This window comes from Camelus dromedarius, chromosome 21 (genome assembly GCF_036321535.1).
Source record: "Camelus dromedarius isolate mCamDro1 chromosome 21, mCamDro1.pat, whole genome shotgun sequence".
NCBI classification, from domain to species: Eukaryota; Metazoa; Chordata; class Mammalia; order Artiodactyla; family Camelidae; genus Camelus; species Camelus dromedarius.
In genome coordinates this window covers 14,808,483-14,832,987 of record NC_087456.1, presented here as the reverse complement: position 1 = coordinate 14,832,987, position 24,505 = coordinate 14,808,483, and the positions used below count along the sequence as shown (strand labels likewise).

General features: G+C 39.4%; 1 protein-coding gene across 2 annotated transcripts in view; it reads left to right on the top strand.

The window, feature by feature from the left end:
• PLA2G4A (phospholipase A2 group IVA) overlaps positions 1–24,505 on the top strand; it is a 122,550-nt gene that overhangs the window by 60,051 nt on the left and 37,994 nt on the right. For both annotated transcript variants that reach the window (XM_010992101.3, XM_064477190.1), the window contains 2 exons: positions 9,770–9,807; positions 12,086–12,227. In XM_010992101.3, the coding sequence (XP_010990403.1) occupies positions 9,770–9,807; positions 12,086–12,227 (180 nt within the window). The remainder of the gene's footprint in view (positions 1–9,769; positions 9,808–12,085; positions 12,228–24,505) is intronic.

Sequence of the window (24,505 nt, the reverse complement as noted above, 5' to 3'; positions counted from 1 at the left end):
CCTACAGAACACGTTGGTAGGCAGTGGGGTAGGGAGTTAGAGGTGGTCAAAGGCTGACATGCGCAGACCTTACCTACAGCACGTTGCTAGAATCGGTTCTCAATAAACCTTTGTTGGGGGCTTTGTAAGCATGGATTGACCTTTCCAAAGTATAATGGTTTTTTCCCCCCGCTCTTCAGCCTATGACACAAAGGCTGATTATAAGAGAAGATACTGTAGGAAAACAAGTATTTCCTCGCCTCCCGTCATTTCCTATGCTGAGGTGCTGTAACACCCAGGCTGTAAAAAAGCCTTTCTACATTCTTGAATTTTAAGTAGCTTACATAATTATTTTCTTTAGTGTGCTTGAGAAAACAGTTGGCCAAACAACTTTTCTTCCTTACTCTGTTCTCAAGAGCCCTTTGTAGTTTTTGTTTGTTTGTTTTCAATGATGATTTTTTGAATTGGTGACCTGGGATGGTAGTGGGAGAAAGGGAAATGGGTGATGGCTAGTTGGGGAGCCCTCTGAGGCCCCCCAGATCATGTGGTGAGAGGCAAGCCATCCAGCCTCTCCTCACCCCTGAATGCCCATGGTGCAGAGGAGAACAGTCTTTTTTCTACAGTGCTTACGGAGGCTGCAAGCGAAAACAAATTGTGAGGGAATTATGTAGAAGAGATTTTTAAACAATTCTTGAAGACTGTTAAAGCAGTCCGGTGTAATAAGACCGTTTGGATTTGGCAAAGGAAGGACTCATACTTCAAGCCGAGACATTACTAGCAAAATCCCCTTCAAATTTTTGTTATCTGAAAGTTAAGACTGGGTCAACATAGAGTGATTTCTGTGGCCAAGGAGCCAGCTGGAAAAATGGAGACCCTGCCTGATTCCCACTCAGGGTGGGAACTGGGAATTGAGAGACCTGGACTCTCATTTTGTCACTGTCATTAACCTCCCTCTAGAATGGCTGAGTTGTCATTCTCTCTCTGAGTTTTATTTGCTTCATTTCTAAAATGAAGGTTTCAATTAATTTATTTCTAAGATCCTTTCTAATTTATAAAATTCTGTGATCTAGGAAGAATTACCTTAGCTCTGCCTTCCAGCCGGCAGCGCATGCGCAGCCTCTGTTCCTGAGTGCTGTGCGCGTTTCCGTAGGTCGGCGCGGGGCGAAAGGACCGCCGGGAAGATGGCGGGGGTGGGCCTGGGTGCTATGGCGGCGTGGGAAACTTACAGCAGGTGGGGCTGGGCGGCCGTCTCCTTCGGTGTCCACCGTGGTCTCGGCTCGTTACTTGCACGGAAGCCCCAGCGGGCGTCATGGTGGCTCCCAGGTCAGTGTCCGAATGGCTGGAGGAGTACGTGTTCTTTCGAACATCCCTGGTCCGTCAGTTCCTGTCCCATTCACCTTTGGCGCCCCATTTGGAAATGCTGTTCTCGGGCTCTTGGTACCCCAGTTTTAGGCGCTTTCGACATTTCTGTGAAGGCTGTGAGGAGAGCTCTGCCGGGCCCTGGGTGTCCTGGACAAGCGGGGCGGCTGATGGAGTTAACTCTCTGCGGTCTAAGGATCCTGCTCTCTCCCGGCCTCCCCTGCGTGAAGTGCTAACACAAGGAAAATTTACATGTGTATTTAATAGGTTTGACTGTTAGTTGCTTTTTTTCTCTCTGCAGGTTATAAGGGGCTTACAGATCGTGACTATTGCCCTCCCTTGAGGGATTTTACAGTATGAACATTTTCTTTGTAGAAGTGTAGATGCCATCATCAATCCTAATTTCTAGGGTTCCTCCCCTCCCCTCCCCTCCCCTCCCCTTTCTTTTTCCGGTTATCCCAGTCCAGTAAAAAGCATAATCATTACTCTACAAAGGAAATTAGAATTTGGACCAAAAATTAGAGCACCTGACTATTTCCTTTATCTTGTGTTTGATTCTTCTCCGTCCCACCCACCTCTACCCCCAACCCCCGCATAAATAATCTGTCTTTCTGGGGGAGGGGGGGAAGGAAAGAATACCTTGTTTTTCACTTGACTGTTTTCACCCAGAAGTTTTCAATTTTTTCCCACTTGATGGATATGGGAAAAAAATAATAATGCAATCATCAAAGTCTGTATTATGCAGTTTTAAAGTACTGACCTATTAATAGATTATTTTAAAATATGAGACTCTGAGCCTTTATTGTGCACCTAAAACTTTGCTTAATATTAAGAAAGCTACAAAAGCTTCAGTTTCAAAAAACTAGTAGTCCACTTGGAAAGGAGTAGACGTTCTTGTGTAAGTTGGTTATTAATATAAGCAGTATCAGGCAGCATCTATTCATGGATTTACTTACCTAGGAGTTGTTAAACTCTGGTTGTGTTGCAGGCAATATTCTAGGTGGGCAAACAGCAGAGGACATGATGGACGATGTCCTGGTTTCCAGGGAGCTTGCATTCTAGCGGGGAAAGTAAATAGGCAACAGAAAGCAAAAGGATAGTCAACACAACATCAACTAGTGGTAAATACTGTGAATAAAATGAAATGGATGTCATAGAGAACAGTTAGTGAGCAACTAAATTTGTACAGTCAAGGAAGGCCTTTCTAAGGCATTATATTTTTTCTTCAGATTTTATTATCAAAATTTTCAAGTATACACAATGCTGAAAGATTTATCCATTGAATACCCATATAACTGCTACCTAGATTCTGCAGTTAACATTTTACACTATTTGCTTTGCCATGTATCTGTCCATCTATCCATCCATCAAACCATCTTACTTTTTTGATACATTTAAAAACAGATTGCAGACAACAGTATGCTCTACCCCTAAATACTTCAGCAGATCATTAACTAGAGTTTGGTATTTACAAATTATAATTTTAAGTACCAAATAAATAATGCAGACAATGTGCACAATGAGAATTAAAAGAAGGCATTATTCTCCACTCATTCATTTCCCAAATAACTATTGAGCACCTACTATGCAGCAAACGGTCTCTAGACACTACCTGTTCAGCATTAAACAGACAGAAACCCCTCATGGAACTTATGTTCTACTTGATAAGGTAAATAGATAAAAGATATCTGTGTTGGATAGTGATAGAGATAAGTGCTAAATAAACCAATGAAGGAGGAGAAGGGAATAGGTATATATGTGTGTGAGGAGGGTTGTAAATGCAGTTCCAAAAATGTGGCCAAGAAAACTATCTCTGATGACACCCGCAGGCAGAAGGCACTTTGAGTAGAAAGGTCCCGAGGCAGAAATTTGTCTGGTGTGTTGAGTAACAGCAAGGAGGAGGGCATGGCTGGAACACAAGGAGTAGCAGGGAGAGTGGTAGGAGGTGAGGACAGAGAGGCAAAGGGGGGATGGGGTTCCTGTGGACTTCTGTGGGTTACAGTGGATATCAGTGATGTGGGCTTGTCCTTAAAGGAAGGATGTGGTTGGATCGCTAAAGGGCTAGAAGGCCACTCTGGTGGAGAGAACAGCCTGAGCCTTTGCTCATAGACCTGGGACCAGAAAGGACCAGCCTGTTCAGGAAATGGTGTGTAGCTGAGGGTGATGGGAGCAGAGTGTTCATGTGTGAAGGGAGGACAGGTACATGGGAATCAAACCTTAGCAGAGCTTAAATTCAGGGTGCTGGAATTTGGATGTTATCTTACTGAAGCAGTGAGTCATGGAAGGTTTTTGACCAGGTAATGGGGGAATTTAGAGCAAACAGGATTTGGCTTGAAGTTAGTAGGTAAAGATAGAGAATGTTTTGTAATGACAACAAAAAAGTTGAGGCAGCTCTAGCAGACTTCTGTTGAAAGTGACAGGTATAAGGACTAGACAGGGTGACTTGAACTTGAGCAAACTAAATGTGGCAGTAGCTTTAATGGGTTGGTAAGAATGATTAGAATGATTGCCTTGTGGCAGTGAGGACCAGATGAAGTTGGAAAGCAGGAATATATTCAGCTTTTCCTGAGACTATGGTTTATCATTCAACTCAGTTTTAGAGCTGCTGCTTTTTTTTTTTTTTTTTTTTTTTTGAGAAGAAAACCAATCTTAGGGCTGGGCCCACAGTTCCCTGATAGCATTTATAAAATCTGGCTTAGGTTATGTTTGTTGGAGTCATAAGTTTCAAGAGCATCAGAGTTGTCATTTGAGAGAAACTGGTGGGACGTGCTGCTGTAACCCCAGGCTCAGAGTCAGACAGCCACCGTCTGGGTTGGAATCATGATTCGGCTATTTATTCACTGTGTGATGTCGGACAAGTTATTTTTTTTCTCTTTGCCATGCATCCTCATTTGTCAAACAAAATTGTATATAGTACCGACCCCTAAGGGTTGTGGTTATGGTTAAGTGAGTAAATAAATACATGGGAAGTTTTAGAATAGTGCCTGACCCAGTAAGCATTTAAATAAATATTAGATATTCTCATTATAATTATACTGGCCAGATTTAACTGTTTGTCACGTGCTTCATGAAACTGATTTACTGGCTATTACATTTACTTACTTGTTTGAACTTACTGACCAAAGTAAACTTATTTATATATAGGTAGAGCCTATAAATTTAGTGATCATTTGTTTCAACACAGTTCAAAATTTAAAATGCTCTAGTCACCCATTACTGAATATATCAAGTGTCACTTTGGGTTACAGTACCCCATTTTAAAGTGGAAAGATAGAGTTTCTGACGAATTTCATTTGTTTTGTGCAAAGTAGCCCATTTCAAGAGAATCATGAACATGCTAAGGTTTTGAAGTAAGGAGAGGTTTTGAAGAAGGAGAGTTTATACTTCTTTATTCTCTAGATGAATTTTTGACTTGGCCAATACTCTGAGAAAGGCAGCCTCTGATTTTACATTGTACTGTGTTTTAATTTGACGTGTTTATTTGGAAGTGAGTGTTATTGTTTAAAAATAGCCACGTCTCATGGTTTCTGTGTTATCTAATTTTGGCAGACTGCTTTCTTTGATTACTGTTCATACATGATTGCAACTTGAAAATAAATCAGAAAGTTCTATAGAAGAGATAGTGGCAAAGCTTGAAAAAAAAAAAGGGAGTTTTGATGGTGAGTTCAGAATGTTAAGTTAGTCTCAAGATGATTTCACTGGAAAACTATGTATTGATGTGTGAAGACAAAGACTACAATTTAGCTAAGTGAATGAGACACAGCAGACTTTGGAGAGAAACCAAGAGAAATACATAATTTTGTGAGAAATTTGGGAGATCTCTGGCTAAGATGCGAATGCCATCACATTTATGCAGGGCAAAGTTCAAGCGTAGGTCAAAGAATTTCTGGCTTTAAGAGAGAATGCATTTTTATTTGGGGATGCTAGCCATGGAAGCTTAAGTGAGTCTGCTTTGATGCTTCCACAGTTTATAACTCTTAAATTATAGGGGATTTAGAGTGCTCTTGTATCCTTGGGGTCCTCTTCCGGACCTACGCTCCCTCAGGGACTAGAACATTTTCAGGCGATTTACCATTGCACACCCGACCTGATACCGATTAAATACTTTCATTTTTGGATGAATGAATAATGAATGCACTTATGGGAAATACAGAAACTTATGGGAAGGGCTCAGACAGGCATAATGAAATTAAATGAAATTTAGAGAAGAGAAGTTGAGAGTCTTGAGAGAGTCCCATTTGGAGAAAAAGTGGTAGTATTAGTGCTGAAGGAAATCGGATTTGTCGTATCATAGCTGATGATTACACAGCTCTTTCAGAATTTTCCAATGTCCATGTAAAGAAAAGGGACCTTAAATTAAGGAAAAAGATTGCTGTCAAATAAACAGGAGAAGACTCTGTGTGACATGGCAACAGGGGAAATAGTGTATTTTTATCTGTCAAACTTTTAAGACTGGGATATTTGGGGACACAGTTATCTTGGACTCTTGGGTGAGGGATTATATGATTCCTGGTAATGCTAATTTAGTTTTATTAAGAAATCGTATGGGGGGAAGGTAGAGCACAGTGGTAGAGCACATGCTTAGCATGCATGAGGTCCTGGGTTCAATCCCCAGTATCTCCATTAAAACAAAGAAACAAATTTAATTACCTCCCCCTCCAAAAAATAATTTCTAAAATCAAAAATTGGTGACAAATTGTACACATAAAAGAGGTAAATTTAAAAAAATAAAAAATAAATTTTAAAGAAATCATATGTTAACTAGACTTACTGTGTTGATCATTTTGCAATATATACAAATATCAAATCATTACATTATACACCTGAAACTAATATAATGTTATATGGAATTATAACTCAATTTAAAAATGTTAGTTTTTTGTGTTATAAAAGATCATATATATTTTAAAAGATGATTTTAGCAGCATATCATTCAATTTTAGACATGCAAAATTTATTTAGATGTAATCTTGTTTGTATTGCAGGGTTGTATTTTCCACTCTGCACTTGAATTGCCTGTTTATTAGATCCGTATCTGGTTCCTTCTTCATAGGATGGTATTATGGTTTATGGAAACATGATTCTTTGTAAAAGTGATCCTTATTTTTTGGATATAATTTTATTTTTTATCTCACATAGGTCAGGCATATACAGATAAAGCAGAAAATATTATCTAATTCTCTTGAAAGATGTGATTATTGAGTCAACATGGTGAATAGTTGCCTTTTGTTTCTACCAAGGGGAGAAAAAAGAGTGAATTGACTGAGAAGGGATCAGAATTCAAAATAATGTTTTGTTGAAAGTAAAATTGTAAATACTGGAGGATTTTAATAAGAGAAGGCATGGCATATTTAATGAGCTCTTTACTACTAGGATAGATTTTCAAGTTAAAAATTATTTGCATCTTTTTGAAATAATGATTTTAAAGGGCTTCTTCAGTGTCAGGCGTTTTGCTTGTTACATTGGCTTTATTATTTCAAAACAACCCTGGAATGTTTGCAAGAGAATTTGTGGGTTAGATACTTTTAAAATTATCTTTGAGTCTGAAATGGCATTTGTTTTTTTTTTTAAATAGTTTCTCTCCTCTAGTTCCCCTTCCCTCCCCAGCTGAACATCTCCCATCGTAAGCATCTCAAACTGCTTTCCATTGTGGAATTCAAAGACAAGATTGTTGTTTCCCCCCAAAACGTACAATGAGTACAGCCTGCTTCTTGCATTCATCATTCCTAGAAGAGATGGAGTCCTCATTGTCCTTGTTCTTGACAAAGTATCATGGTGTTAGGGAGATTTGGTCACCTTGCCTTCTGGTTGCCTTGATAATGCAAGCCACCTGGAAAAAGGTCATGCAGAGCTGCTTCATGCAGTGTGTGGGAAGGAGTTGACAATAATTGTTTAATGCCTCACAGGAAGTACACATTTTTGTGGCTCTTTTATCTGAACGACCTGTTCCAGGTGAAAGGAGCAGGGAGACTGGAAATGCCCGCCTTCATAGCATGTCTGAACATAACGCATCAAGTGGAAGAGTTTAACATTTCCTCCACGTGGTGGGTTATCCACGTGGGCAACATGTGGAAGTAAGGAGCCCAACCCAAGTGACAAGAATCAGAGCAACATATTCTTGTTTGTTTTTTTTTGGTGGGGGAGATTGTTTTGTTTTGTTTTGTTTTAATAGAGGTACTGGGGATTGAACCTAGGACCTTGTGCATGCTAAGCATGCGCTCTACAACTGAGCTATACCTTCCCCCCTAGCGCAACACATTCTTAAGACTCTAGATGGCAGAAAAATCTTGTGTCTTCTCTTCTCTTATCCTGCCTTCATTTAAAGAGCCTCAGTCTGTCTAGGATTACAAATGTCTTAGCCAAGAAATGGTGTAGGTGGATGTAGAAGGGACATTCTTATGGAGAAGACACATATGACCATAAACATAGCACTGCTGATTTTCCTTTTATTAAGTTGTTGGCTAAGTAAGCATGAGCTATATTCAAGCATCAAATATTTAAAAATGTAAAATGTTTAGGGACCTGCCAGTTGAGAAGCCAGCTTTTTCCTGAACAATTTCTGTTATGAGATGGCATTTTGGCGTAGGAAGCCCATTCCAGCTTTGAATCTTTCCATTTATTAGAAAACTCCATATTGAGTTGTAGTATTGTTCTCTTAATTTCCATTCTTCCTTGGTGCTTTTGCCCTCTGGAGATAAATATAGTAAATCTAGTCTCATTTTAATAGCAGCTTTTAATGTTTTTGTTGTTGTTGTTGTTTGTTTTTAAACAGACCATGTTTTACCTATGTCTTGATTTTCTTACCAAATACAACTTCATTCAATATAAAATATTTTCCAAGCCCTCTTTGGGAAAGATTCCATTTGAAGTGTGGAAATGGGGAATAGTCATAACGTGCTGGGATGTGGTCTGAGCAGTCCTTTCACTGATAGAATGCAGAGCAATTACAGTTAGTGGTTAGAAGCCAGTTACCTTTTTGACTTACAACTGAACTATGATTCATGTGGGCATGTGTAATTCCATGTGTACTAGGATTCTTGATTATTTTATTTACTTCAAAGTAATATTTATATATAGCTTTGGTGAATGAAGTTTCATAGAATTCCATACACAGGAATTGCTCTCTGGGTGGGACCAGCCCCTGATTTTATCTCTAGTAGCAATGAGGTGTTTCTTGACAGGAAAAGACACCTGATGTGCAGCCTCACACACACACATACACAGTAATTCAGCAGACACTTACTGATTGTATGCTGTATGCCAAATACCATGCAATGAACTGGTAATAGAGACCTATTTAAGACAGTGCGTATGGTTTAGTGGGAGAAGCAAATTTTTGTACGGATAATTTCAGTGCCTTTTTCGCACTTATAAAATTCAGTACTGAGAATTATCCATGAATTTATTTTAACTTTTTGGAGAACTCCTTCTAGTTTATTTTTTTCCATCCTCTGAAACCAAAAAGGAAAAACAAAAGCCAATAATCTATAGCATTTTTTGTTGGTTCTAAAACTATCCTCTTCCCATTTTAAGAGACACATCCTAGCACTGCTCTATTTGAAGGTATTCAACAGGTTCACTCTAACTATGTTCTTACGGTAAACTGATGTGGTAAAAATAACAGCACCCCTCGAAACGTTTCTCATTTGGTTCTTGTAACAATTCAAAGTCACATTATTCATAACTAATGGCTGAGATAGTATTGAGAGGGTCTTTCTATACAACAGATTCATAGTCTCTGGAAAGACATCTTTTAATACCCCTTTTCTCTGTGCGTATTAGTCATGTTCTTTTTCATTAAACCAAAATTGGTCCATGGACATGATGGCATCCGTCTATAAGTTTGGTTGGCTCTCACTGCATTGAAAAAACAAAACCAGAGCCCACATTCCATTTTAAACACCTTAAGATGTTTCTTAAGGTGACCACCATTTGATGGCTCCTGGGTCCTGCCATTCACCTTGGATAGATATTCTGTCTTCTGTTTACTGCGGTCTTGCACTTGTCACAAATGCGCAAGTGTGAATTTCCGCCCAGGCTTTCTTTAGCTTTGGCTTCTGATTTTGAGGCCCAGGAACAGCTCCAAATCTTCATAGTTTTGAGATCTCAGGAAATTTTTATGTTTTATGAATAATGATTTTTGGAATAAACTACTTTATTTTAGTGAAGGTGGAAAACAACCTTGCCGGAGCAATTCTTATGCTTTTTAAAATGACATTAAAAGTAGGCTTAGATCATGAAAAATAGCAAAAAATTATTTATTGAAAATGCACCTTTTATATAGGGTCTTTATGGACATATGTTGCTTTTATTTTTAGAGTATTTAGGTTAAACATAATCTGACACTCAAAAGTTATGTTGACTTTGCATTATATATAACACAACATACATTTTATGATAACCTATATATAACCTAGTATATCTGTTTTAGGTCACTGAAATGATTCTGGAAATGTCTCTTGAAGTTTGGTAAGTGCATTTTTATTTCATTGGATGAAAACTATTGTGAATGATCCACTGACTGATTTTAGTTATTAAAGAATATACTTTTAATATAAAATAATTTTGACAATTTTAAGTATAAAAATGCATTAAATGTAATTTGGTTTTCTTTAGTTCTCTCCTAATAGTTACAACATTTTAACAAATTTAATAATCTTTTCTTAATTTTTCTATAGTTTGGTAGTTAAATTATAAATGTCAGAAGAAGAGCTTTTTGAAAGGACCCTTCCTTAAGTTATACTTCTGTTCCCATAGAAGTGAACACAGTGACTTAAGTCTGTTTTCATTGTAGATTCAGATAGATATTAAAAAAAAACATGTACATGAACATAAATAGGAAACTAAGGGGGAAAACTGAAAATTGAGACTGTCTTTGTCCATAAGGATCAGCAGGACTACGGATGGTAAAGTTCCATGAAGTGCGTTGCTTTTTCAATGTGGCCTCCAAAAGTGAATATTGGAGAATCATTTATTTTCATGTGGTGAGTCTAAGGGGAGTCAGGCCTCCCTTGAGAATTAGCTCATCTCTGACCTCACACTGGGGTCAGTAGGTCCCACCTCCCTCAACCTCTCTGATTCTCTTTGAACTTCCCTGTTGAAGTGGATTTTACCAGTTACTAGTACATATTTTATTTACATAAACACCGCAGAATTAGTGTAGCATTTTCATATTTAATGATTTTTCAAATGAATGATGATGGGTACATTGACATTGGGTTTAGGTATTTCTTTCTCTTATTTTGATCCCTGGAACATGTTGATTTGACTTAGAAAAGTACTGTATAAATTACCATTGTCCTCTATATGTCAGGATGTATCAAAGGACAGTCCAAATTATTTAGTTGTGTTATTTTGCATTATATTGATTCTTGCTTACAAGTGGCATATTTTGGTATGAGATTAGAAATATTTTTGTTACTTGACTGTGAAAGTAATGCTATTTGTTTTCATGAGAAATGGTCTCCACTGGTGTAATAAGAACTATATTATGTAAAAGAAATGGGCTTTAACAAAGCACAGTTATCAAAAATGTAGAAAAAAAATCAGCTAAATAGTACATGTATGTCCAGAAATAATTTATTACATATTTACAATGAACTTTAAGCAAACTCTATTTTTATATGTAGATTTGTCTTCACTCTAAAATGAAATGCTCTTTAAAGAAAAATTCATTTTTTCATTGAATGACTTCTACTGAATATAAAATAAGACCAGGAAAGAAATTAGAGAATTACAGATAATACATAAAAGAAGAAATCAATGAACCATACTTCTGTTATTATATTTATAAAATTACTCAACATTTTTAAAATTTTCTTTTAGATATTTTTGTACTGATATCTTCTAAACATCTGTGTTTACAGATTGCTAGGGTTTTTTTTTGTAATTATTTTAAAATTCAGTAGCTGGTTTTAAATTTTAATATTAAGAGCTGTCTTGTTGGCAAGGCATTGCTGCATGATGGAAAGTGTATCACATGTTTGCTCTGTGATCTTAACCTCTCAGAGCTTCAGGGTGTTTTTTTTTTTTTTGATATCTAATATGGAGTTGTAAAAATAGTAATACAGTGTATACTGTTTATGCCCATCATTGTTGCAATGATGCATGTACAATACCTAATGTGGCTTCTGGCAGGGTATAGATAACTGAAAAATTGCTGCTACCATTATTGGAAAGGAAGGGTATATAATTCAAGGGTTCTGAAATCCAGTCATAAATTCACCTGTAGTTCTGTAACATTCTACCATTAGAAGTTTCTTTCCTTGTCGCAGGGGGCATCCATTAGACGAGGCAACTTACTAAGATAGCATTTCTGCAAGTACCACCCTCAGAGAACAGATTCGCTGGGATGTTAGTGTCATGATGCAGACTAATGGGGATAGAGGGACAGAGGAAGGAGTTTTTGATCAAGTATGTTTGGGAAATACTGACCCAAAACAGACCTAAACAGGTGTCTTTCCTGAAGCACTTCCCAAAGTCTTCACTATCATAATATGCAATTTATCAGGGGCTATTTGGTTTTTTCTAAAACATCTCATACTCCTTTGTTCTGAAAAAAATGTGCCTTGGATGATGCTGTGTTAAGATAGCCATTGTTTTATACTCTTTTCAGATTCCCTCATAGGAAATAACTTGAGGGAAGAAGTGAGCATGTATCTGTACAGCTGCCAGGGGCTTGGGGAACTGGATGATGTGTAGCAAGGCTGCTGGGGACATTGGTTCATGATCTCTGTTTTATCCACAGTTCATCCCCAGACCTCCGATTTAGCATGGCTCTGTGTGATCAGGAGAAAGCTTTCAGACAACAGAGAAAAGAAAACATAAAGGAAAACATGAAGAAACTCCTGGGCCCAAAGAACAGTGAAGGCTTGTCTTCTGCACGTGACGTGAGTTGGAAATTTTTCAGATGTTATTGCAATTTAATAATCATTTTGTTTGTACTTTCTCCCAAATTCCCCGCAAATATGAAGATATTGAGGTTGAGCGTAATTTGTTTATCTTTTTAAGATACGGTAGGTAAGGTAAGTGTTTCATAAATGGAAGCTCTTTGAGGAAGATCATCACAAATGCTGCCCGTATTTGGTGATATTTATCAGATACAGTTTTTTAAAGAGGCACAGGCATACTGATTCACAAACAAGATGTTCATTTCATTAGCTGGGACAGTTTAACCTCAGATACAGAAGGATCATTGAATTCATTTTAATATATACCAAAATTAAACAGCTGTGAGAATTACCATTACTGAATAAGAACAAAATGTTATAAATCTTGTTAATGATAATATTTAACCATTTTTTTTAAAGATATGAATAGGGGAGATAAAAGGAAATGTTTCAAATTCCTAATATTTCATAGCAGGGAGTGAAAAGATATCATCTAAAATCGACAAAGTAGTTAAAAATAATGACCTCCATATTTTATTGTTTTTCATAATCCTAATTATAGAGAGAGATTAAATTATTTTTGTGAACAAATATTGAAAGAACAATCCTTCAGCTGTACTTCAACTTCTTTTTCTTCCCTTAAGTTCCAGTAAAATAAATGGCATTTGTTATTCAGTGACTTGTATAATCCAGTTTCTGTCTACTTATCTCTTCATTTATCCCTTCACTGATGTATCTGTCTACCTATCCATCCATCCATCCATCCATCTATTGGTCTATCCTTCTTTCTGAAATCTACAAAAATAAATTGCTGCCATAGTTAATAATACTGGATTGTATATTTTAAAGTTGCCAAGAGAGTAGATATTAAGGGTCCTTATCACAAGGAAAAACTTTTATAACTGTATATGGGGATAGATCTTAACTAAACTTGTGGTGATTATTTCACGGTATATCCAAGTATCAAATCATTATTTTGTACACCTTTTGAAACTAATATACTGTCATACATCACTTATAACTCAATTAAACAAAATTTTAAAAAAATTTAAAATTGCTGCATTGATGCTCATCAAGTGATAATAATGCAGTTTCTTATTAGTGGCATATCAGGTAATTTTTTACTTACTTCTTTGAGCTTTTCTGTGAATTGAATATTTTAGATGAATGTTTATTTTTAGAAAGATACTTTCATTAAATGCATAAGGACATGTCTATTTATAATAACTTACATATATATATTTATTCCCATGCATGCACACACAGACCAGGGATTTAAGATTATTGTAAATTAGGGACAAAATGGAATTGGAAGTAAGACATAAATTCTGAGTGAGGGAGCCGGATGGGCACCCCTGTCCCACATGTGATGGCAGATTTCCAGATGTGTTTCTAGGTGGATGTAGGGGTCGAAAGCCAGTCTGCTTCTGCTGGAGTGGCTTTTGTTGTTAGGGAGCAAACTTGAAGATAAAATGTTGCTGGTGGGGTGTTTTTGCTAAAAGGAAACTAGGAGGAGAAGCAGAATCTTCACTGATGTTTCTAAGAGATAGCGACCTCTCCAGTCCTGCACCCAGGGGTTGATGATTGTCCTTGAAGGTACTGCCTTCTCTACATGTTACTCAGAAGTTTCTAGCTTCCTGGGAAGTGTTTCTGTTTTTGGTTTTGTCCATTGTAAACCTTTCATCAGCACCACTACACCTTCTTTTTGTCCCCGTTCTTGTTTTGTATTGTTACACCCTTGGAGCAGAGAAACGATATTTCCGATTCTTTTCGTCTCTGCCGTTTGTCATTTGTTGAGACACTGTGCCAGGATCTGGAGAAGAACAAAGCTGATGTGGTTAATACTGAACAGTCACTTTCCTTGGTGAGTTTAAAGCCTAGTTGGGGAGAAAGACATTTAAGCAAAATGGCAATGGAAATGGATAGCTCGTTAAATTCATGGCCATCAGCCTCGTTTGGGAGACTTTCTGGCAGGCTCAGCATTTCTCTGCCTTTTTGCTTTCTATTTATTTACAGTGATTTCTCTTGCTTCCAGCTGCTGGTCCACCCTCTGCTCCCCTCACAACTGATGGACTTGCCTCCTAATCAGAGAAATTAAAAGCTATCAGATGACAAATCCTTCATTTCTTGCTACAGGATTGACATGCTCCTAACCTGTGCTCTCAATTGCCACTTCCATCCAAGTTCCACGGAGGCAATGGCCCCTTTTCTCTCAAATGTGGGGCCACAGCAGACAGGAATTGCAAACCCCAGTTAGGGAGCCCACCAGAGCAATTGGCCGGTACCCCCAGGGTCACTCTGCACCTTTGTTGTCTATCTCTACCTCTATGAATTTTTCCTATAAAAATACAACCATGCTCTAAACTCTGATATATAGAGAAAGAAAAAGGAACCCCCCCCCCAAAAAAAACCCCTGGAATGTGCATTCCCTTCTCCCTTCTCTACTTCTGTCCTTACCTTCACAGACAGACTTTTCCAAAGTTTCCTACACAGCCTCATTCTGCTCCCCCAGGTCCCTGCCCTCGGTACTCTGCCGCTGCCCCCTGCTGGTCACAGGCGCTGACTCAGGCAGTGCGTAGGCTCTCCAGCCCTGTCGTCCCGGACTCTGCAGCTGCACGTGACTCCTGTCTTCCTGCTGCCCTTCGCTTCCTGCCTTCTCTTCAATTCCCTTCACCAGATCTTCTTCCCCTGCACATTATTTAAATGTGAGTTCTTCAATACTCAATCCTAGGCCCTCTTTCTCCTCTTTCTGAATTCTTAAGAATTTTCTCTCTCTCCCATGTGTCACCAAACACCTGTGAGCTAAGAATGTTCACATCTATGTCAACAACTTAGAACCTCCCTTCTGAGTTTCAGACCCAAATATCTCCACCCCTCTTTGATGTCTTTGCTTGTATCCCTCATGGCCACACTTAGCGTGTCTGAATCCAGACACCAGATCCCCTCCTCTCTGTAGTTCTGCCTGTGCCTGTCGTCCTCTCCCCGCTTTCTGTTCACACTGAACTCAGCGTCACCTTTTAAAGACATAAATCTGATTCTCTCAAACCCAAGCCTAAAATCCTTCCACCACTCTTAGGGTTGTCCTCACAGCACTGCTCTGGCTTCAGGTGCTCTAGTTCACCCCAAACCCCCAAGCCCGCTCCACTAGGTGCCTGCCTCTTAGTTCCAGGGCTCCCCAGTGGCGCTCTTGCCTGCAGAGGTGCTTCTCTCTGCAGGATGCCTCCCCTGTACCGCCCTCCCTCCACCCTACCCCATTTTCATTTGACTAACAGCCTCCCATTTTCGAACCAGTGCACATGTCACTTACTCTAACACAGTCTTCCTCACCGACTCCTTCCCTCCCTCTCCCCAAGTCCAAGTTAGGTCTCTCAGTCAGGCTCTTCTGTAGCACAAACAGGCATATTGTCTTCTCAGCATTTCCCACAATCATATTTTAAAAATACTTGTACAAATATTCATTTAATGTCTCTTTCTTTTTTTCCATTAGAATAAAAGTTTCACAAGGTCCAGGGCAGTGTCTGTATTCTTCACCTTTATATTCCCAGCACCAGCTTAACTCCGGGCTCGCGGTGGATCCTCAGTAAATCTTTTATTGTAAGAGTCAGATGTAGGCAATGGCATTACAGCCAGGGGATGGATTAGCTAGAGAGATCGGGGCTCGCAACTGAGGAGCACCTGCTTCAGGCTGTTAGGGAGGAGACACAAGTTGAGGAGAAGGTTTGAGTGATGCGATCCCAGGTTGGTTGGATTGGCAAGTCTGTGGGACACATGGGTGCATGTGTCCAGTGGCCTTTGCTCTTAGGTTTTCCTTTTCGAAAGGAAAGTTGCTGCCACACCTCCTAGGCTCTTCTGCTTTTGTGAAAAGGAGTCTTTCTGGGAAATGAAATTTGGCTTAATATTCATACACACTGGCTTTTCTGCAACAAACGGAGAATGAGGTAATTGTGCTTTTCTCTGGGCTATTCTTCAGAAATATTGAACTCATATTTGTGGAAGTCATTCCTAGAATTAAAACTCTGGATGATGCTGTTTTAGGTTTTGGTCTAGACTTTTTTCGCCTTGGCAGGAAGAATCAGTTTAGATATATTCAGCACCACCCATCCTCATAACACAAGCTTCATTTTCCAAATTCATGTTACTCCTTGGCCAAAGGCCTCTTAAACTCCCACGTCCCTTGCTCCCTGCCAAGATCTTCACTTTTTATTCAGCACTGGCAAGCTGGCCTCCTTAGGGGAAGGAGGAGCGGGCTGCTAGGGCAGCTCGTCTGAGACAGAACCGCCCAACTGCGTTCTGATGGCAGAGAACGTGCTGTCTTGTTCCCGGTTTTGAACAAACGTTTTTCAGCATCCAGTTTAGGACCTCCATGTTGAATTAAAATACTGGATTGGGGTGGGGAGGGGAGGGTAATAGCTCAGTGGTAGAGTGCATGCTTAGTATGCATGAGGTCTTGGATTCAATCCCCAGTGCTGCCATTAAACAAAAAAATCAATAAATAAAAATAAAATGTTGGATGAATTTGAGCACATTGTTTTTCTCCTGGGCTTCACTTGTAAAATGAAGACAATGTCTCTTATTTGGCTCAAAGAATAAGTACGCTTGTAAAGCAGCCAGCACAATGTATAAGGTACATCTTAGTTAAAATAGTGACTATTAAATATATACTTGGGTGTTGCTGTTGCATAACACCCTCAGGCAATGTCCAATAAAACCAGCTTTCCTGTTTGGCTAATGAATTAGTCAAATAGTTAAGGTTTCTAGTAACCCACGAGTTTATTCTCCTAAGTACTAAGACTTTAAAAAAATATATCCTCAATAATGGGGCGGAGGGATGTAGCTCAGTGGTAGAGCATGTGCTTAGCATGCACAAGGTCCTGGGTTCAATCCCCAGTACCTCCATTAAAAAATAATAATAATTAAATTAAATTAAATTAATAAAAATTCTCAATAATAAAAGTGTTTAATGTATTGATTTTAATAATTTGATGGAAAACTTTCTAAAATATGTTGTTATTTACCCAGATTAGACTGATTTAAGTGCTCACATGACTGCAGCCTTTGCAAACAACTGCCATTTCTCCATGCTCGGTATATACTCCCTTGAAGTAATTTCTTCAAACCACCCTTTTCTCTTTCAACTTTGTTGTTGTGGAATTAAAATCTGATAAGCAAGCTTGTTGTCAGATCAGTGTCTCTGATTAGTGTAATTGCTCCATAAATAAAGGGCTGGGATCTTTCCCTTGAGTAAGATCTATAACACTTTGTGCAGAGGAATTTATGACCTCTTTGGATCATTTAGAGGCCGGTGCTTTTAAATTTCCTTGTTCCAAAGCAGCTTTTGGTTAGATGAGGTTGCCAGATGACAGTCCGTTCTGTGAAGGGAAAGGCTGCTCTGCCGTTTTCAGGCCCCCGTGTAACTGAGCGTGCGACAGAGCGAAGCTGGTTGTGGGACTCAGACCCAGAGTTAGAAAAGTGGGGCAACAAGAGAAGGAAGCTTTCCTCCAACCTTCAGCAAAGCGTAAAGGAGGAGGTGTTGCCTCTCAAGGCTGAATGTAAGGAATGTACTTCATTTTAAACACGTAGGTGGCTTTGGATGAAAACAGAAGTATGAAGTGGTCCTCAAACAATACATGCTCTGAGTCCTCGTCTGTACTTAAGTTTGTCAGATAAATGAAGTGGAAAAACTAGAGAAAAGAGAGACTATCTAGTGACAGAGCAGGGAGGCCAAGCAAAACGGTTTCTGAAGGAGGCAGTAGAAGTCAGTCTTGAGTTGTCAACAAGAATTTTTATTTCTTCGTTTATTGTGTTTCCTTCCTCTAGAATATTCTTCCTCTTGCTTCCACCTTCACTATGACAATAGCTCTTTGTGGTGCCAATTCATATTCCTTTTAGACTGTACACGTGGATGGGCAGACAGTTTGAACTCCCCTTAGTTAGTGTGGAATGGGGCCCAGAACAAGAGGAGATTTGGCAACAGGCCCAGCTGAGCCTATGAGCTGCCCTGCCCTGGGCCACGTGACCCTTCAGCTCCGCCGATGCTCGAGGTGTCTGTGGGTGGAAGGACGCTGTCCGCAGCCTGCCGTAGGCCTTTGTAGGTGAACTGCAGCACAGGCACTTCTGGGGCAAGGCCCTGCCATCCTCTGTGGATAACTACTGTCGTTTTGAAAAAAGAGCTTTTGGCCTGCTACTGGGCCTTAGTAGAGATTGAATGCTGAACTGTGGGTGACCAGGTTATCTCGGGACCTGAGCTGACCGTCATGATATCTGACCCACCAAACCATGAAGTTGGGTGTGCACAGATTACTCCCACATCAAACGGAAGTGATACATATGACACTGGGCTGAATAGGCCCTGAAGGTACAAATAAGTTACAGGAAGAAGTGGCCCAAACGCCCGTGTTCCCCACTCCTGTTACACCACCTTCTCTTTTCCATCCTGCAGCGAGAACCTCATGGGGGAGAGCCGTATGATCAGTTGACAGAGAGGAGAAAACTTGGGCCTCGTTACAGATGGTTCTGCACAATACTTGTCCTGAAAGAGGACAGCTGTAGGACCCCAGCCCCTTTCTGGGACATCCTAGAAGGACAGTTGTGAAGGGAAATCTTGCCAGGGGAAGGGTTCTAGGAGTGCCCTTCGTTTTTCATTTTACTTGGATGGGGAAATGGACGTGCAATTATATACTGATATATGGCCTGTGGCCAACTGATTGGCTGTGTGGTTAGGGACTTGAAAGGACCAAATTAGAAAATTGGTGACAAGCAAGACAAAGGCTGAAGGAGAGGGATGTGAACAGACCTCTCTGAATGGGTGAAAAATGTGAAGATGTGTCCTAGGTCAATGCCCACCAGAGGGTGGTCTCAGCCAAGAAGGATTTTAATAATCAGGCAGATAGGAAGATCTGTTCTGCGGATACTAGTAAGTTTCTTTCACCAGTCACCTGTCAGTTGCCCAGTGGGGCCATGAAAAAAGTGGTCATCGTGGCAGGGATGGAGGTTATGCCTGGACTCAGCAACATGGACTTGCACTCACTTGACTACCACAGCAGCATCTGCCAGCAGCCAAGACCAAGACCGAGTCCCCAGTACGGCATCATTCCCAGAGGTCATCAGTCAGCTACCTGGGGGCAGGCTGATCCAGCACCCTGGACTGCTTCCATCATGGAAGGGGCAGTGTCTTGTTTTTGCCTGAATAAACACCTATTCTGGATACAGATGTGCCTTTCCTGCACTCAAAGTTTCTGCCAAAACTACTATTGATGGACTTACAAAATGCCTTATTCAGTGTCACAGTATTCCACACAGCATTGCTTCTAATCAAGAAACTCACCTCACAGCAAGTCAGTTATGGCAGGGGCTCATGTCATGGAATTTACCAGTCTTACGGTGCTCTCCACCATCATGAACCAACTAGTTGATGGAATGGTGGAACAGCCTTCTGAAGACACAGTTGTAGTGCCAGCGAGGTGGCAGGACCCTGCCGGCTGGAGCATGGTTTTCCAGGAGGCTGTACGTGCTCTGAGTCAGCATCCAGTGTCGGTGCTGTTTCTCCCCAGGATTCCCAGGTCTAAGAGTGGAAGTGGGAGTGGCACTACTCACTATTACCCATAGTGACCCACTAGCCAAATATTTGTTTCCTGTCTGCATGACCTTATCCTCTTCTGGCTTAGAGGTCTTAGTTCCAAAGGAAGGAATGCTTTCACCAGAAGTAGAACAATGATTCCACTGAACTGTAAGCTAAGGCATCTGCCTGGCCTTTTTGGGCTCCTCATGCCTCTGAATCAACAAAGAAGGGAGCTTCTATTCTGGCTGGGGTGATTGATTCAGCCTTTTAAAGGGAGACTGGACCACTCCTCTGTGATGGAGATAAGGAAGCTTATGTCTAGAATATAAGAGATCCTCTAAGGTGTCTCTTAGTAGGAACATGCCCTGTGGGTTTAGTCAATGGAAAATGGTAAGAACCCAGTCCAGGAAGGATTGCTAATGACCCAGATGTTTCGGGGATGAAGGTTGGGTCCCCCACCTGCTGAGGTGCTTGTTGATGGCAAAGGGAATGCAGAAAGGATAGTGAAAGAAGGTCGTTATAAATACCAGCTGTGACCAGGTGACCAGTTACAGAAATGAGAACCATATTTGCCATGGGTGTTTCTCCCTTAGTTTATTATGAACATGTTTGTGTGTGTGAGTGCACATGCACACAGACACAAAAACAGATTCATATTTAAGTTATGCGGTATCAAGGAGAAGAATAAGCATTATTTAAGGACTTGGTATCCTTTTCTGGGGAAAGGATTAGTGCATTTCCAGTTGTACAAAAGGTAGCTATATCATGTAAGCCAGGAGTATGACCTGGTTGTTTTCTTTATTTGAAGATTAAGTGTGGTTGAAGATGTACATGGCTGCTTAGTTGAGAAGGGGTGGACTTGTGGTGGTTAATTTTTAGAAACTTGGGGAATGTTTTTTGATGAGATTACTATTTAAATCAGTGGAAATTTGAGTAACCAGACTGTCATCTGTAATGTTGGTGGGCCCCGTCCAATCAGTTGAAAGCCTGAATAGAACAAAAAGACCAACCTCTCCAAGCAAGAGGGAATTCTTCATTCCTCTATCAACTATACTTCAATTAAAAGAAAAAAAAGAGAGGGAATTCTCCAGCAGACTGCTCTTGGACTTCATCTGATCCATCAGCTCTTCCTGCTGGCATTTGGACTACAGCTGCATTATAGACTCTCCAGAGTTAGGAGCCTGCTGTGCCATACTGCAAATTTGGACTTGTCATTTCTCACAATCATATGAGCCAATTCCATAAGTAAATCAGTAAATAAATAAATAAATAATCTACCTACCTACCTACCCATTGGTTCTGTTTCTCTGGAGAACCCTGACTAATACAGGAGCTAAGGAGGCAAAGGTCTTTTTGTAATCTTCAGAACTTAAAATCTATGAAAATGTAAAAAAAAAAAATCCTTGAGCACTTTAGAATTTTCTTTTGCAAGAGAGGAAATTAATAATATCTGCAGGCCCACATGTGAAGATAATTTAGTCAAAACACAGGGGTTTTGGTAAATAAAAATTCATTTCCTGTAATCATACAAGAGAAGTATGAGGAATATTCATTGAAATCATTTATACACAAATACTAGTGCAGTCAAGTCTAAATATAACCTAAAAACTCTCAACAACCTTAATTTGTTTGATTCTTTTGGATTTAGAGCCAGGACTAACAGCTGCACCTTGTAAGTCCTTAGTTAATCGTTGAAAGTTATTCCAAAATGATTACCACTGTTAAAGCATCCAAAGTTAGCTTTCATTTATTGCGTAAAATTGTGCTGTCATCTGAAGTGATAGCGTGAATCTGAAATGGAATTTAGCTAAATATCAGATGGTTTCTCTCAATAAAGGTTACTCTTTTCTTTCTGAATAATGGAAGAAGAAAAGAGCATGAACTATGTGTCAGTGACCCTACAGCTCACATCCTGGTCATGAGCTATCAGCTACTTATCAAGCTCTTTGTATGTGGACAGGGTATTACGTATGCACTGAATACCTCTTCATCTGAGAAATGGAAATAACGACCTCCTTTTGTTGGAGACAGATTGAGTGAAAATGCCCATGCTAGTGCCAGGCACACAGTATTTTCTTCATAAGTCTAATTTCCCTTTTTTTTAATAGTTAATAAAAATTTATAGTTTAATAATTCATATTCTAGATGAGTTATAGACTCTAGAATGTTACCAGTAGCAAAAAACTTCAAGTTCATGAATTCTACCCCAGATTTTTACATAGAAATACACTGAGTCCAAAGATTTTCTTTGCCTCAGGTCACAAAGTTAGTTATAGGGGAAGTTTTCAGAGACACAGTGGAACATAGTGAATTAAAAACTTTGGAGTCTGACAGACCCACCTTTAAATCCACAGGACACCACTTTCTAGCTTTGGGACAGTGGAAAACTTATCTTTGTGTTTCAGTTCCTTTATCTGTAAAATAGTAATAATATCTCTCATAGAGTTGTGGAACTTAAATGAGATGATACACAAAAACAGATTAACTCATGTGCAACAAAGGTGTTAATTAAAATCGGTACAGTCCTTCAGTTATTTCATTATTCAATTTTTGTGTACAAATAATCTGACATTTTCTTTTATCTGATAGCAACCAAGATTTCTGACATAAATATCTTACCTGAAAACTTTAAGGATTACTGAAGAGCAATAATGAAAACAATGGGTTACATAACACATGAATCCCAGTTTGATAATTGGCTGCCTCCAGAAAATTCATAACAACATAAAGTGGTCATCCATAAGTATGTGTTGGACTAGTGGCATTTAAAGGACATCTGGAGAGTTGTTTTCTTAGGATTAAAGAGGTCTTATGTTCAATTTTCCAACTTCCCTTATTAAATCTCACTCTGAACAATAGTGCAGGTTGTGTGTTATATGTTGAAACAGTATAATCTGTTACTAAGAATTTTTTTACTCTGAACTACCTGATTTGTATTGTATTAATATTATTTTCAATAATACAAGTTGCAAGGAACTAAATCAATAGACTCCCTAAAAAATGTTTCAGTATAAACAGTCTTCCTCCTACAGTATCAACCCTGACTTGTTTTTCCCCCTAAGAGCCCTTCAAAATCTTATTTTTTCCAACTCTGTAATATTCTCCTGCTAAAATAAGAAGACTGATCTTTTTACATGCATACCCTTTCCTATTTCTGCCTGTCTTGGCCCGACCTTAAATCCAGTGCTTGGCATGTAGCTAAACAATAAAGGGCTATTATTATTATTATTATTTTGCCTATAAACTCAACCCTTCATTCAAGGCCTAATTCAGATCCATCTTCCTCATCGTAACTTCTAATCTAAGTTCCTTACAACTAGTCTTGCTATTGTATACTATATTACACTCCATTCACCCACTTTATAATCCACCTTAGTTTCTTATCTTATCTTTCCTCCCTCTCTAGGCAAATTTTTAAGAACTTACAGATTTTACTTTGCTTACAATTTAAAAATCTATGTTTGAGAACGTTGCGTTCACCTAAATCTACACAGGTTCAAAGCCTTTAAATTGATCCATTGTGTTGAACTGGTAGAGTGTGTTTTCATCAGTGAGGTCTTCAATTTGCATCTAATCTGATGCCCATTCAGCATTAGAGAAGAGCCCTGAATTAGGAAATTAGTTCTAAATGTCCTGCCACTCAGTATTTACCTCCAGTAAGACCTAACCTGTACGGAGTTTCTTTTCTACATGTAAGAATTCTATAGTCTTTTTGGTCCTTTTAGTTCTAAAATAATGATTCCATGAATATATATATTTATCACATTGGTGACTGGGCCCCCAAGCGTCAGGATCCAGGTGCTTAAAATACAATGCAGGTGGATTCTCATATCTGCTTTTGAATTCAGACTATTGCTGTATCACACATCCATGTCGTCTCTGGAAAACTCCATTGTACACTCACTAGAGAATGAGAATGAAAAAAGGAAGATAACATCTTCCTGTTGTTATGAAAATAGTTTTGACCCTGTGGACCCCCTGAAAGCTATGCACACTTTGAGCACGGCTGCCCTAGGGTATAGAGAAACGACCAGCTCTCTTAGGCAATAATGGTTCAGGACCACAAAGAAAATGACAATGTCTCCCTCTCCAAACACTTTTGTGTTTAAGTCGCATTACAGACATCCTCTGCCTCTCTATTTTACTGCAAAAACTCTTCATTGGCTCACGCTGCTCCCATGTCCAGTAAAGCCTCCTTCCCTGCCCACATCCCTTCCTGTTGAATAACTGTGCATCTTTAGCATCAAATTCAGTTTTATTCTGTGTCTATGAAGCTTCCTGCACGACTCCAATTCCTCTGATAGGAACTGACCACATCTTCTGGACGTCAGGTCCTGCCATCCTGTAGCACTCGACTTTGGTAAGGTGTTGTAGCGTGAGCCTGGTACAGGAGCCTGGCATTTGACTCCTGACTCAACTCTGATACTTATCAGCTGCATGACCCTGAACAGGTTTTTAAGGTCTTGGTGCCAAGTTCCTTGGTTTCCTCACCTGAAAAATGGAAACCTTAGAGGGATTTTGTGAAGACTAAATGAGACAATTTCTATAAAATATGAGAACAGTTCCTACCAGATAAGAGCTCAATGAATATCATCTACTCCTATTAATTCTTGTCATAATTGTTACTGTATTTCTGCCTCACTTAAATAAACTATTCCCCAGACCTACGTGAGATGCCTAAAACATAGAGACCATTTAATCAGAATTATGAATGAATTAA